Source organism: Schistocerca gregaria, chromosome 6, assembly GCF_023897955.1.
Source record: "Schistocerca gregaria isolate iqSchGreg1 chromosome 6, iqSchGreg1.2, whole genome shotgun sequence".
Classification (NCBI taxonomy): Eukaryota; Metazoa; Arthropoda; class Insecta; order Orthoptera; family Acrididae; genus Schistocerca; species Schistocerca gregaria.
Window position 1 is genome coordinate 568,516,715 of NC_064925.1, and position 11,847 is coordinate 568,528,561.

General features: G+C 44.5%; 1 protein-coding gene across 38 annotated transcripts in view; it reads right to left on the bottom strand.

Annotated features, from left to right (window-relative positions):
• LOC126278218 (CUGBP Elav-like family member 2) overlaps positions 1–11,847 on the bottom strand; it is a 2,351,537-nt gene that overhangs the window by 430,076 nt on the left and 1,909,614 nt on the right. For all 38 annotated transcript variants that reach the window (XM_049978170.1, XM_049978179.1, XM_049978163.1 and 35 more), the window contains one exon: positions 6,120–6,202. In XM_049978170.1, the coding sequence (XP_049834127.1) occupies positions 6,120–6,202 (83 nt within the window). The remainder of the gene's footprint in view (positions 1–6,119; positions 6,203–11,847) is intronic.

Here is an 11,847-nt window from a genome sequence, read left to right on the forward strand (position 1 = left end):
GGTCGAGCGGTTCTAGGCGCTTCAGTCTGGAACTGCGCGATCGCTACGGTCGCAGGTTCGAATCGTGCCTCGGACAAGGACGTGTGTGATGTCCTTATGATAGTTAGGTTTAAGTATTTCTAAGTTCTAGGGGACTGATGAGCTCAGATGTTACGTCCCATGGTGCTCAGAGCAATTTGAACCATTTTGATCTTAATTGTTGAAAATAATGAGCCGGAGTTCTTAAGAGATGTTCACGAACTTTGGAAGAATTAAGGTTTGCATTAACCCACCACGAACTGAGTATGAGGGTACATAGTTGCTTCCTCATATGAGGAGAAGACAGTCGCTGACGACCGAAACCGGTAATTACTTGTTGAAATTGCATTGTTGTAATATTTTGAACTCACTTCTATGTCTGGTAGCACTGAAAATACTCTTACATTAAAGGCTACACTACGGGGACACTTCTAATTCAAGAGATCGTTGCTTCTAAGTAACATTCTGAATCACACAAATCGCTAAATGTGTCAACATTCCAAATTTTTTGCAGAACGCGAAAATGTGTGTGCACATAATATGAAGCAGCCGACCTGTTAAGAGGGAAATTTCAGCCAATTTTCTGCTTCCGTTGCAAAATCTGTCTCAATGTTTTAAAATTGCACAGGATCTACAGTTCGGGGATTTTTTCGCTGAGAGATGTTCAACAGCAAAGCTGATTCTTTAACTCTGTCGGTTACATTTCCTCGCGTATATATGCAGCTGAAATCTCTGTTGCAGTGGGAATTTCAGAGTATAGTCGTGTAGCAGAGTAGCTGGTAAATCCAAACAAAAGGCTTATGGAGAGCTGATGAGCCAATTACTAACTGAATGAAATGTAGAGCTTTTCGGCGATCATGATTGCTTACGTCAGCCTTAATGTCTGAGTTATTACACGAGAACGAAGATTCCCAGGTCCAGGTCCATCTTACGATAGTAATTCCTTGGGCCAAGTACTTCCGACCGTTCCTGGTTAGCACGCTGTTCTCTCGGAGGTAATATCAGTATTCCCAAACCGAGATGCGACCCCAGCCCTCCCCTCTTGTCTTCGAGTACTGGCAGAAGTAAAGCTGTGAGGACGGGGCGTGAGTCGCGCTTGGATAGCTCAGTTGGTGGAGTACTTGCCCGCGAAAGGGAAAGGTCCCGAGTTCGAGTCTCGGTCCGGCACACAGTTTTAATCTGCCAAGGAAGTTTCAATTCCTCACGTGAAGTCAGGTATGCTGCCCTATAAAGCTGTGCGTCCTATTATACTCGCGAAGGTGACGGTGACAAGACTTGGGTTTAGCCTGTAGAACAGCTACATCTTTAGCAGCTGTGCTCCACAAGCGATTTAATTAGTTCTATACACTGTTTCTGCGTGGTGCTGTGGGAGTCTTTGCCGACGCAACAACCGCTCGCAACGTCCTCGGGCGTTGTGGCGGGCTATACTAACTAACCCGCACCGTGTTCCTACGCGGCAGCTACTCGTTATCTTCAATAACCCTTGAAGAATTGGTTACCAACGTTCAGTAGGGAAACGCACAGAGATAGCTATCATTCCTAGCAGTGGCACTGATGCACGACTGGCTCAGAATTGAAGACCCATTAGTCTGCCCCCCGGCGATATCTAACGTCACTCAGTGTCCACAGATAAAAGACATTTGTGTTACAAAGCGTCAACGCTTAACAACTGGTATCACCTGAGCAGTTTTGGGTTCTGCTGCCGGGTCTTTTGAGAGACGCGGTAGGCGTTTTTGAGCGTTGGGAGGCCTTTAACAGCGTCTGGCTCGATGGCGTTGGATAGAATTTTATTGTACTCGTGGGGTGGGCGTGGGTAGGGGAGGAGGTGTTACCGACACCACATCTCAGGCTCATCGATTCCCTCTTGAGAAAAAATGTTTAGCCTCGGGGACGGGGATGATCTGTCCACAGCAAGGCCTATCCTTGTGGGAGTAACGCACGCGTTCCTCTCCGATGCTCCAAGGAGCCACTGTGTATACGCAGCATTGTACGCTGATGACAGCGCACTCCAGACTCCAACTACCGGAACACACATGCTGCCTCGTCATCATCAAATGACATGGGATGTCTAGGAAACTGGGCAACTAACAACTCCTCGACTACGAGGTCGCAGAGTGTCAATGATGTTTACGGCATTCGACACTCCGCGTAGTGTCTACCAAGCAACTCAATATTGGCGGGACTGGAGTTATCCAATGGTGAGCGCGGTACGAGGCTACGGAGCGTAGTTTAACTGCTCAGTCGACGAGTAACTCACAACACTGCTACAGTGCTAGTGGCGTTGACAGAAAGCAGAGCAGTGGCAACGACAAACAGATCAAACGTGGCGTTACATCTACAACACTTGCCGAAGTTGACATTTCGTCAGAAAGGAGCACAAGGAATTTCGGAGTGTGAGAAAAAAGTGGCAGATGAAGTATTAGAGTTTCTGTGGACGGATGATCATCCGCTAGATCTTTGTTTTTTCCGTGCCTATAAAACACGTTACCGCACTACCCTCTTGAAGTATAGCTAGTTTCACGATAATCTCCACGACAGAGTGTTTCGCATTCGGTTGCATGGCATCACATTCCACACGCCCTCATCATCCCGTTGCACCAATGATTCTCTATGCATTAATTAAGAGCGGTTATCTAGCCGAACGTCCTGCGCAGCTTGTAACTCCCAAGGAGTTCGCCTTCGATGTTGGTGGTGCGAACCTTTGCGATCACTGTGGGGCGCCATTTTTCATTCGGTGTTCATGGTTCAAGTTAATGACATGCTTTGAACATTTCTTGTGTGTCGACGATGTCCATTTTGTGAAGTACAGCCCATAAAAAGTTGATCTCTGCGCCTCCCGGACACACTTGTCTCTCGCCCTCCTGATGCTAATGGTGAGTCATTAGCAGTTATTTTTCCTCTCATAGTTGTTAACACACTTTCAAATGAGCGTTATTAAAGATTGAACTTACTACCTCGCACTCAAAGGACTTCTTGTAAGCAGTAGAACGCCCTCGTAATCATGCACCGTAGAGTGCCTGTGGACCCCAGTTATTTCAGATGATGACGATCTTCTTCTGGGAAGTATTCAGGAGTGACCTTGAACAGTGGTCTCATCGGGAGAGAACATATCCAGAAGGTCAGGGGAAAGGCGCTTGGTCGACTAAATGCACTGTATCCCCTATGGAATCTCATCCATTTAGCCTTCACAATGCAGCAGTCCGCTATACCTAACACTGATCCGACCAGCGCTGGCATATGCCACCATACTGCGGAGAGATGCTTCCCCCCCCCCCCCCCCACACACACACACGTGTCTACTCCAACGCTTGCATTGCCGACTACTGAAGCTCGTAATGCGACGTTGGCTAGGCCGACCGTCGTAATCAACAAGGAGAATTAGGGTGATGTTAGCAATCATCAGCCAAAGTAGGGATTGTAATTCTACACGAGTTCGAATTCCGCTAGCTCTTCGACTGGCGCTCTCTAAGTCTGTGTCATTTCAGGCGGAACTGCAAAAGAGTCACTTGCGGGTTCAGTGTTGACTTAAGGAGTTAGGAAAAGAGGATGCATTGTGCCAATGATAGGCTACTTAGGTTAGCGAGTGTATTGTATTGTCATGTTATGCTAGAAATATTTCTAAACCTGTTCTGAATAAATCTTAATTTGGTATCATATGCTAATCACCGCATTATTGCTTTCGTAGGTAGCAATCACCATATTTTTGTATAATAGAGTGTAATAATTATTTCGATGAAAATGATACTGGGGGATAACCGCGCGTTGAAACAGAGTCAACTTGAGTAAGACAGCAACTCATGGTCGACTAAGACTACCAATAGATTTTTTCAATATATCGATAATTTTACAATAAACTCCCCGTACGTTGCAACTGTCTTACGAATTTTTTAAAATTTCGACGTTTCTTGAAACTCAAATCTCTACTTCCAGCAGCAGTTGGTGTGGGTGGACTGCTTTTCAGCTTCTTACTATTACATTCATTTGTCAATGCGTTAGTGTTACTTTTTTTTTTTTTTTTTTTTACAGTGAAAAGCCCATTCACAAGAATGTTTCTCCTGTGTATATCAGTTAAGCTGGTCAGTGAAATTGTCACCTGCTTTGTGGGAGTGTGTAATAGACAGCGTGTATGAAAAACAATCATCAGATTTGGTACCTCTGTATGTCTGAAAGTAATAAACATATACAATGAATTTTTTTTTGATGAATGGGGAAACTCAAAAATTTTTCTTTCACATATTTTCATAGCTGTTCAATATGCCCCCCTTGAGATACACGACATATGTCAGTGCGGTATTGAAACTGTTCCCACACTGCAGCGAGCATGCCTTGAGTTACAGTTTCCACAGCTGCTGTTAGGCAATTTCTCAGTTCATTCATTGTTAGTGGTAACGGAGGCACATAAAGGAGTCTTATAAACCCCCCACAAGAAATAATCATATCCAGTCATGTCCGGTGACCTTGGAGGCCAATACTGTAAGGCTGAAACATTTGGTCCAGTGCAACCGACCTGTCTTTCAGTATACCGTTGATCTAAAAACTCCCGCACTTCCAGATTGCCGGCCGGTCGCTTCAGTCTGGAACCGCGAGACCGCTACGGTCGCAGGTTCGAATCCTGCTTCGGGCATGGATGTGTGTGATGTCCTTAGGTTAGTTAGGTTTAAGTAGTTCTAAGTTCTAGGGGACTGATGACCTCAGATGTCAAGTCCCATAGTGCTCAGAGCCATACGAACCATTTTTGAACTTCCAGATTCTAGTGTGGCGGTCTCCCATCCTGTTGGTAAATGAAATCGTTCGAATCAGTCTCCAATTCTGGAAAAAGGAAGTTCTCAAGCATATCGAGATACGTGTTTCCTGTAACACTGCTCTCGGCAAAGTAAAATGGACCGCACACCTTTTCCCGCGAAACTGCACGAAACAGATCAAATTTTGCAGAGTCCCTCATGTTCCGTAACTTCATGTGGTTGTTCCGTACCCCATATTGTTACGTAATGAGTGTTCACTTTTCAATTTAAATGGAATGCTGCCACGTCACTGAACGCTAAGCGTGGAAGAAAACTGGCATCCCCATCTCGCCAAGAGTGAAATTACCGAACTCCACACGTTGTTGTCACTTTCACGGAGAGTTTACAGTAACTGATTTTGTATGTTTTCATGTTTAAACTCGACGCAAAACACGCCAGACGGACATCGGGGGCATGTTGAGCTGCCCGGCGAACCGATTTCTGCGGACTTTTTGTGGAAATATGCCGGATGCGTTCGACGCCTGCGTCAGACACTCGGGGACGGCCCGGCGACTTGCCTTTACACAAACAACCTGCTTCTCGGAATCGTTCATCATATCGACTAATGCTCTGTGCTGTAGGATGATCCACATCACACTTAGTACGAAAGTCACGCTGAACGGTTATTACTGGCAAGCATTGCGCAAAACGTAGAAAACAAAATGCTCTCTGTTGTCTCGACACCATTTTTACTAGAACCGAAGTGGGGTCCCACTGCTGCTACCTAGCGGGAACAATGTAAAACTAGAGAGTTTGCACTTTCGAACAGTGCATTGTTTCATGCACGTAACTGTAATAACAGAATATTTATGATGGTTTCTTTTTAAATCGGATTATTCATTTTGATACAACCTGAATTTTTGACACAGTGAACACGAAAAAGTATACAAAAACATCGCTCCAACTAGCTGGCATAACCAGAGGAACGGGATCCCGCTGTACAAAATGACGTACTGAGCTACGGGCTGTTGACGAAGGTCGAACTTTCCGTATGTGTCCGCTACAATGAACACTGCCTATAGCTGGATAACAACTAATTCAGACAGAAGCTGCATTTTAATTCTTCACGAGTGGGTCCCGCATTTATCCGGTCACTGCGAAATGCAGTAGCGGCGCCCAGGCGGCAGTTCTGCGGAGGAAGCTGCCCCGTCGTGAAGAACTGCTCCCTTATCCGACCGCAGTATTAGGGGGGGATTAGGAGGAAGGTTCAGGAACGAGGTCGGCCCGGTAATCTGGTCGCGTCTTAGCGCCGCGCAGCGGGCTGAATGCGCCTTTCAGGTGGAACTCGAGGCTACAGTAGCTAGCTGAGCTGGTACTCACCCCTGCCAGGGTCTTGATGTTATGCAGCGCATTCTGGGCGTCCAGCGCCGACTTACGCGTGAAGAACGTCACGAAGCAGCAACCTGCAACAGGCAAACAAAGACCCTGTAAGGGCAATTGTTGGGAAACAAGCGCCTTTGCTAAGCAGAGGTAGAGGGGGGGGGGGGTTCCCCCTACTCTGCCTACCCAGCCTCAGGAACAAACCGAGACGCCACGAGCGTGTATTCGCAGAAGACAAAAGGAGTTACACTAGTGTATAACAGGAAAGTTAAATATTGTTAAAATGTTGTAATTCGTTCATAGATTAGCGTAGAACAGTGGTTCCCAACCTGGGGGTAAAATGAAGTTTTCTGGGGAGGGGGTAAAAACTAAACGATTCGATTCTGTTTGTAATGAAGCTAAATTACAGTAGAGCGTCGATTATGCGAAGTAATTGGGGGACACGGGTGTTCGGAAAACTGGTTTGTTCCGATAATCGAACTGTACATGTTTATTTGCCAAAAAGAAGTACTGTACAGCAAATTAATTAATAAAAACAGGGATCTCTTTTAGTATTACAAAGTAACGTACAAAGGCAACAACTTAAGTGGGAATATATAGTATGTGGCACAGTTTATTAAACAAAAATGTATACATATTACATACGCATTTTGCATGAACAATACACACAGTATACAAAATTAACGTTTAAAAATCCTTTATTTTGGTATGTCTAAGCAAGCCTACACGCTTACGAGCAGCTAAGTCACGTACTTTTTTCATTGCACATATCTGAAACTGGTCAATTTCATCTTGGGCTTCAAAGCATCGCAAGGCAGTATCTAAACAAGTGAACGCCTCAGAAGGCGTTTGACACAGTTCCCCACAGTCGTTTTATGAACAAAGTAAGAGCATACGGACTATCAGATCAATTGTGTGACTGGATTGAGGAGTTCCTAGATAACAGAACGCAGCATGTCATTCTCAATGGAGAGAAGTCTTCCGAAGTAAGAGTGATTTCAGGGGAGTGTCATAGGACCGTTGCTATTCACAATATACATAAATGACCTGGTGGATGACATCGGAAGTTCACTGAGCCTTTTTGCAGATGATGCTGTGGTGTATCGAGAGGTTGCAACAATGGAAAATTGTACTGAAATGCAGGAGGATCTGCAGCGAATTGACGCATGGTGCACGGAATGGCAATTGAATCTCAATGTAGACAAGTGTAATGTGATGCGAATACATAGAAAGATAGGTCCCTTATCATTTAGCTACAATATAGCAGGTCAGCAACTGGAAGCAGTTAATTCCATAAATTATCTGGGAGTACTCATTAGGAGTGATTTAAAATGGAATGATCATATAAAGTTCATCGTCGGTAAAGCAGATGCCAGACTGAGATTCATTGGAAGAATCCTAAGGAAATGCAATCCGACAACAAAGGAAGTAGGTTACAGTACGCTTGTTCGCCCAATGCTTGAATACTGCTCAGCAGTGTGGGATCCGCAACAGGTAGGGTTGATAGAAGAGATAGAGAAGATCCAACGGAGAGCAGCGCGCTTCGTTACAGGATCATTTAGTAATTGCGAAAGCGTTACGGAGATGGTAGATGAACTCCAGTGGAAGACTCTGCAGGAGAGACGCTCAGTAGCTCGGTACGGGCTTTTGTTGAAGTTTCGAGAACATACCTTCACCGAGGAGTCAAGCAGTATATTGCTCCCTCCTACGTGTATCTCGCGAAGAGACCATGAGGATAAAATCAGAGAGATTAGAGCCCACACAGAAGCATACCGACAATCCTTCTTTCCACGTACAATACCAAACTGGAATAGAAGGGAGAACCGATAGAGGTACTCAGGGTACCCTCCGCCACACACCGTCAGGTGGCTTGCGGAGTATGGATGTAGATGTAGATGTAGAAGCTGTTGGTATACTTTCATCTTCACTTTCTGGAGCACTGACTGATGAGATGCGGGCGGCGTCATCTGTATCAGGGACGACGTTTACTATCTCGCTGTCCTGCATCTGCATCATCGATGTTCATCCATTCATGAACGTCTTCTTCATCACATTCGTGGCACTCTATTTCTTTTAGCATACCGAGAATTTCGGACATACCCTTCTGTTCGTCATTTTCAATGTTGAAACACAGCGAGTGGTGGCTTGGCCAGTCAGCAGCGCCTTGTGAAGGCCCCACGAGAAGCAATGTTGCCCAGTGCGGCGACTACTGTGGGAAACTTGGTTTGGGAGTGAAGGGGATGATGGACGGTAGGGTGGGAAAGTAACAGGTGCGAGCGAGTACACAGTTCGGTTAAGCGGTCGTTCGGATAAGCGACGCTCTACCGTACCTTCAAAAGATCGTCACAATTTTGTACGAATCTAATACTGATTATACAAGTTATCAATAATTAATTTTTCTCAAAAGTACAGAAATAGCAAAACACAGTTCAGAGGTAGAGCCCTCTCAATATGTGATTGAAAAAATCATAACTGTTACTAAAAAAAAAACCCGGGCAGCTGAAACATTGCACTTGACGTTTGCGTATGAAGTTGGCAGCGTAACAGAGTAACAAGTGAAGAACGATAGGCGCTAGGCGTTCAGCGTGGGGCGCCAGCCAATCACAGCGCAGTGAGCACTGCTGTTACTCACGTGCTGTGACGTCAGAGTTCCCGCGTTGCCGGCTTTGTTTAGTGAATGTGTATACAACGTGAGTTGTGTGTTGTTTACCACGTGTTTTCGTTGTACTGTGTGCTATATCGTTGTGACTTTTGTTACGTTGCGAGTTTACGTACTTGGAAAATGCCACCGAAAAGACTTCGTTCACCTAGTGACAATCCTTTGCGTCGAGGGGTGCCGCTAAACAACCAGGCACTGGAGTTGCTACGCAGAACTCGTGAGTTTTACGAGCAGGAGAAAAACTACGTAAGCATTCATGGACAGCCATCAATTCCTGCCGCCAAAGTGGTGGAACGTACGTCGAAAACTCTTGGTATTAGTGCAAGAACGGTATTAAGTAAGGGAGTATTACTACAAAACTTGGAAGATACTGACGTGAGCCGTAATGATTCCAAGCTGTCTGGATCAAATAATACATTTTTATCAACCCCGGGAAAGAAGATAAAGCGGCGTAGTCCTATCACAGATTTAGATTCTTTCCAGACTGATGCAGTTCGTAGGCATGTTTATGCTTACTACAGCAGAAAAGAGTATCCGGCTGTAGCTAAGTTATTAATCTCTTTAAAAGAAAGTGAACTCTTCAGGGGTGGTAAAACATCACTAAAAATTGTGCTAAAAATATGGGTTTCCGTTACAAAACGCTAGACGGACGCAAAGTACTGTTAGAGAGGGCACATATTGTTACCGCTCGTAGCATTTTCTTGCACAAAATTCTGGGCAGAGACATTCATTCCATAATTTGGCTAGACGAAACGTGGGTTATTGCCGGGGAAGCTGTCAGTAAATGTTGGACGGATAACACACCCAGCAGTAGCGGCCATCAGCCGACGGGAAAAGGAGCTAGATTAATTGTGGTCTATGCAGGCTCCTCCAGTGGTTTTGTCCCTGACGCACTTTTAGTTTTTAGATCAAAAAAGACTGGTGATTACCATGAAGATATGGATCACACACTGTTTGTTGAGTGGTCCAGGCACCTTTTAAAACAATTTCCTGTCCCTACAACAATTGTAATGGACAATGCTCCATATCATTCGGTGATACAGAACAAAGCCCCAACTACAAATGATCGGAAAGAAGTTATGGTGCAGTGGTTACAGGCTCGAAATATTGCAGCGGATATGGGTATGACAAAGGTTCTGTTATATTCTCTTGTTAAAGAAAATAAGCCTACGACACCTACATACGTAGTAGACGAAATTGCCAAGGAGTAGGGTCATACTGTAATAAGGCTGCCACCATATCACTGCCATTTCAACCCTATTGAGTTAGTATGGAGTGACGTAAAAATGTATGTAAGGAACAACAACAAGTCCTTTACAATAACAGAGGTGGAAAAGCTGATGCGTAAAGCTCTTGTGATTGTGGATGCAGCCTCATGGAGAAAAAAAGTAGAGCACGTCGAGAAGCTTATACGAGCAGCACAGACAATAGAAGGCATTATCAGTGGCCATCAACAATTAATGATTTGTCTTGCCGATGACGACGATGAAGACGGTTTTAGCGATGAATCGGACAACAGTGACGACGGCGAGCTGGATGGAATTGCGCCATTATCGCTGTAAATTGGTGAGTGAAAAAATTCTAATATTGGTTATTTATTGCAATCTGTTATTTATTTTGTAAACTACGTACATTATTGATTTGAAAGTACCAGTCGTCAGATGCTTGTTTTTTGTATTTCTTTGCTCCGTTATCGAAAGGGTGCGCATTGTTATGCTTTAACATGCATTATTATACGGTTGTTTACTTCCTGTCATTGTAATGCAACTAAAAACGAGTTTTTATATACATTGTAATTGCTCAATCGCTTGCATTTACGAGCCGGGACGGAAAACTGTATCGTCTGCTGTGTGTATAGAAGCTGCTGTTGCAACATCGCTATTACAGTATAGCCAACCTAACTAGACAAAAAGCGAACTGTCAAGTGCAATGTTTCGCCGGCGGGGGTATACACCGGTGAACAGCAGTTTTTTCACGAATAATGTGAATGGTGTTCTAAGGTAAGTCGTCATTATTGAATTCGAAAATGAAATCCGTTTTCGGCTATCGGGCTCAGTTTTCGTGACACGATACCCTCTCTCTCTAAAATAACTAAGATGCTGCATGTTGGTTCCTTTCGTTTTTTTTTTTTTTTCGGGTGTACCTGTTGGCGAACAACATATTCCGATATTGACCTCCAGAATATAATAGTGACCGATGGGTCAAGCTCACATTGTACCGCGTCACTCTGTTGGATCAGACTATGAAGTGGGAGACCTCTGACTTCTAGAAGTGAATTGCTGCAGGTCATCAGGATGTGTGTGTGATGTGAATTCAGAAGAAATGTCTCGTGCCCGTTTAAGCAACCCAAATTCTTTTGGTTATACCTGTGGTGCGTTAGCTCTGAAATCGCAAAAATGGAATCATCGTTATGTTGTAATAAAACGCTATGTACTTTGAGTGGAAGGATGGCAAACAAGACAAAAATTAGCCCCTCACATGTCCTGTTTGATGCGTGTTACACCCTTAAGAGACTGGCTGACAGGATCGTACCGTTACATACATACGCGTCCCCATGATTTCCAGGGAAACCAACCAGTCACCCAATACCCTTATTCCTGTGTTTAAAAATAGCTGTAATCATCTCTAAAACCAAGACACAGAAACAAGAATTTTTATCGTGACCACCATGCTCTTTTACTGTGAACATTTCGACATTCAATCAGATATGGGAACCCTTGGCCGTGATTTCAGTACGACTGATCCTTGTTCATTGATTCTAGCACAACTTAGTCTGAAAGCAGTACTACTTCACGGTGAGGACACATTTCCTTCTGTTCCGATTGCTCATGTTCACAAACATCCAATATGTGAAATACAAATGGCGTGTATGTGGAGACTAAAGGTTACTGCAATGGTGCTCGGCTTGGGTACACAAATTATTGCTGCTTTACATGGTAGTGGAACAGCAGAGACATGAAAAAACCCCTATTCTGGGAAAATGGCCTGCTCGTTAGGAACTGCTGTCTGGAGGGAGCACTGTGTTAAAGACTCCTCTTCTTGACTCGAGAGATTTGTATCTACATCCGC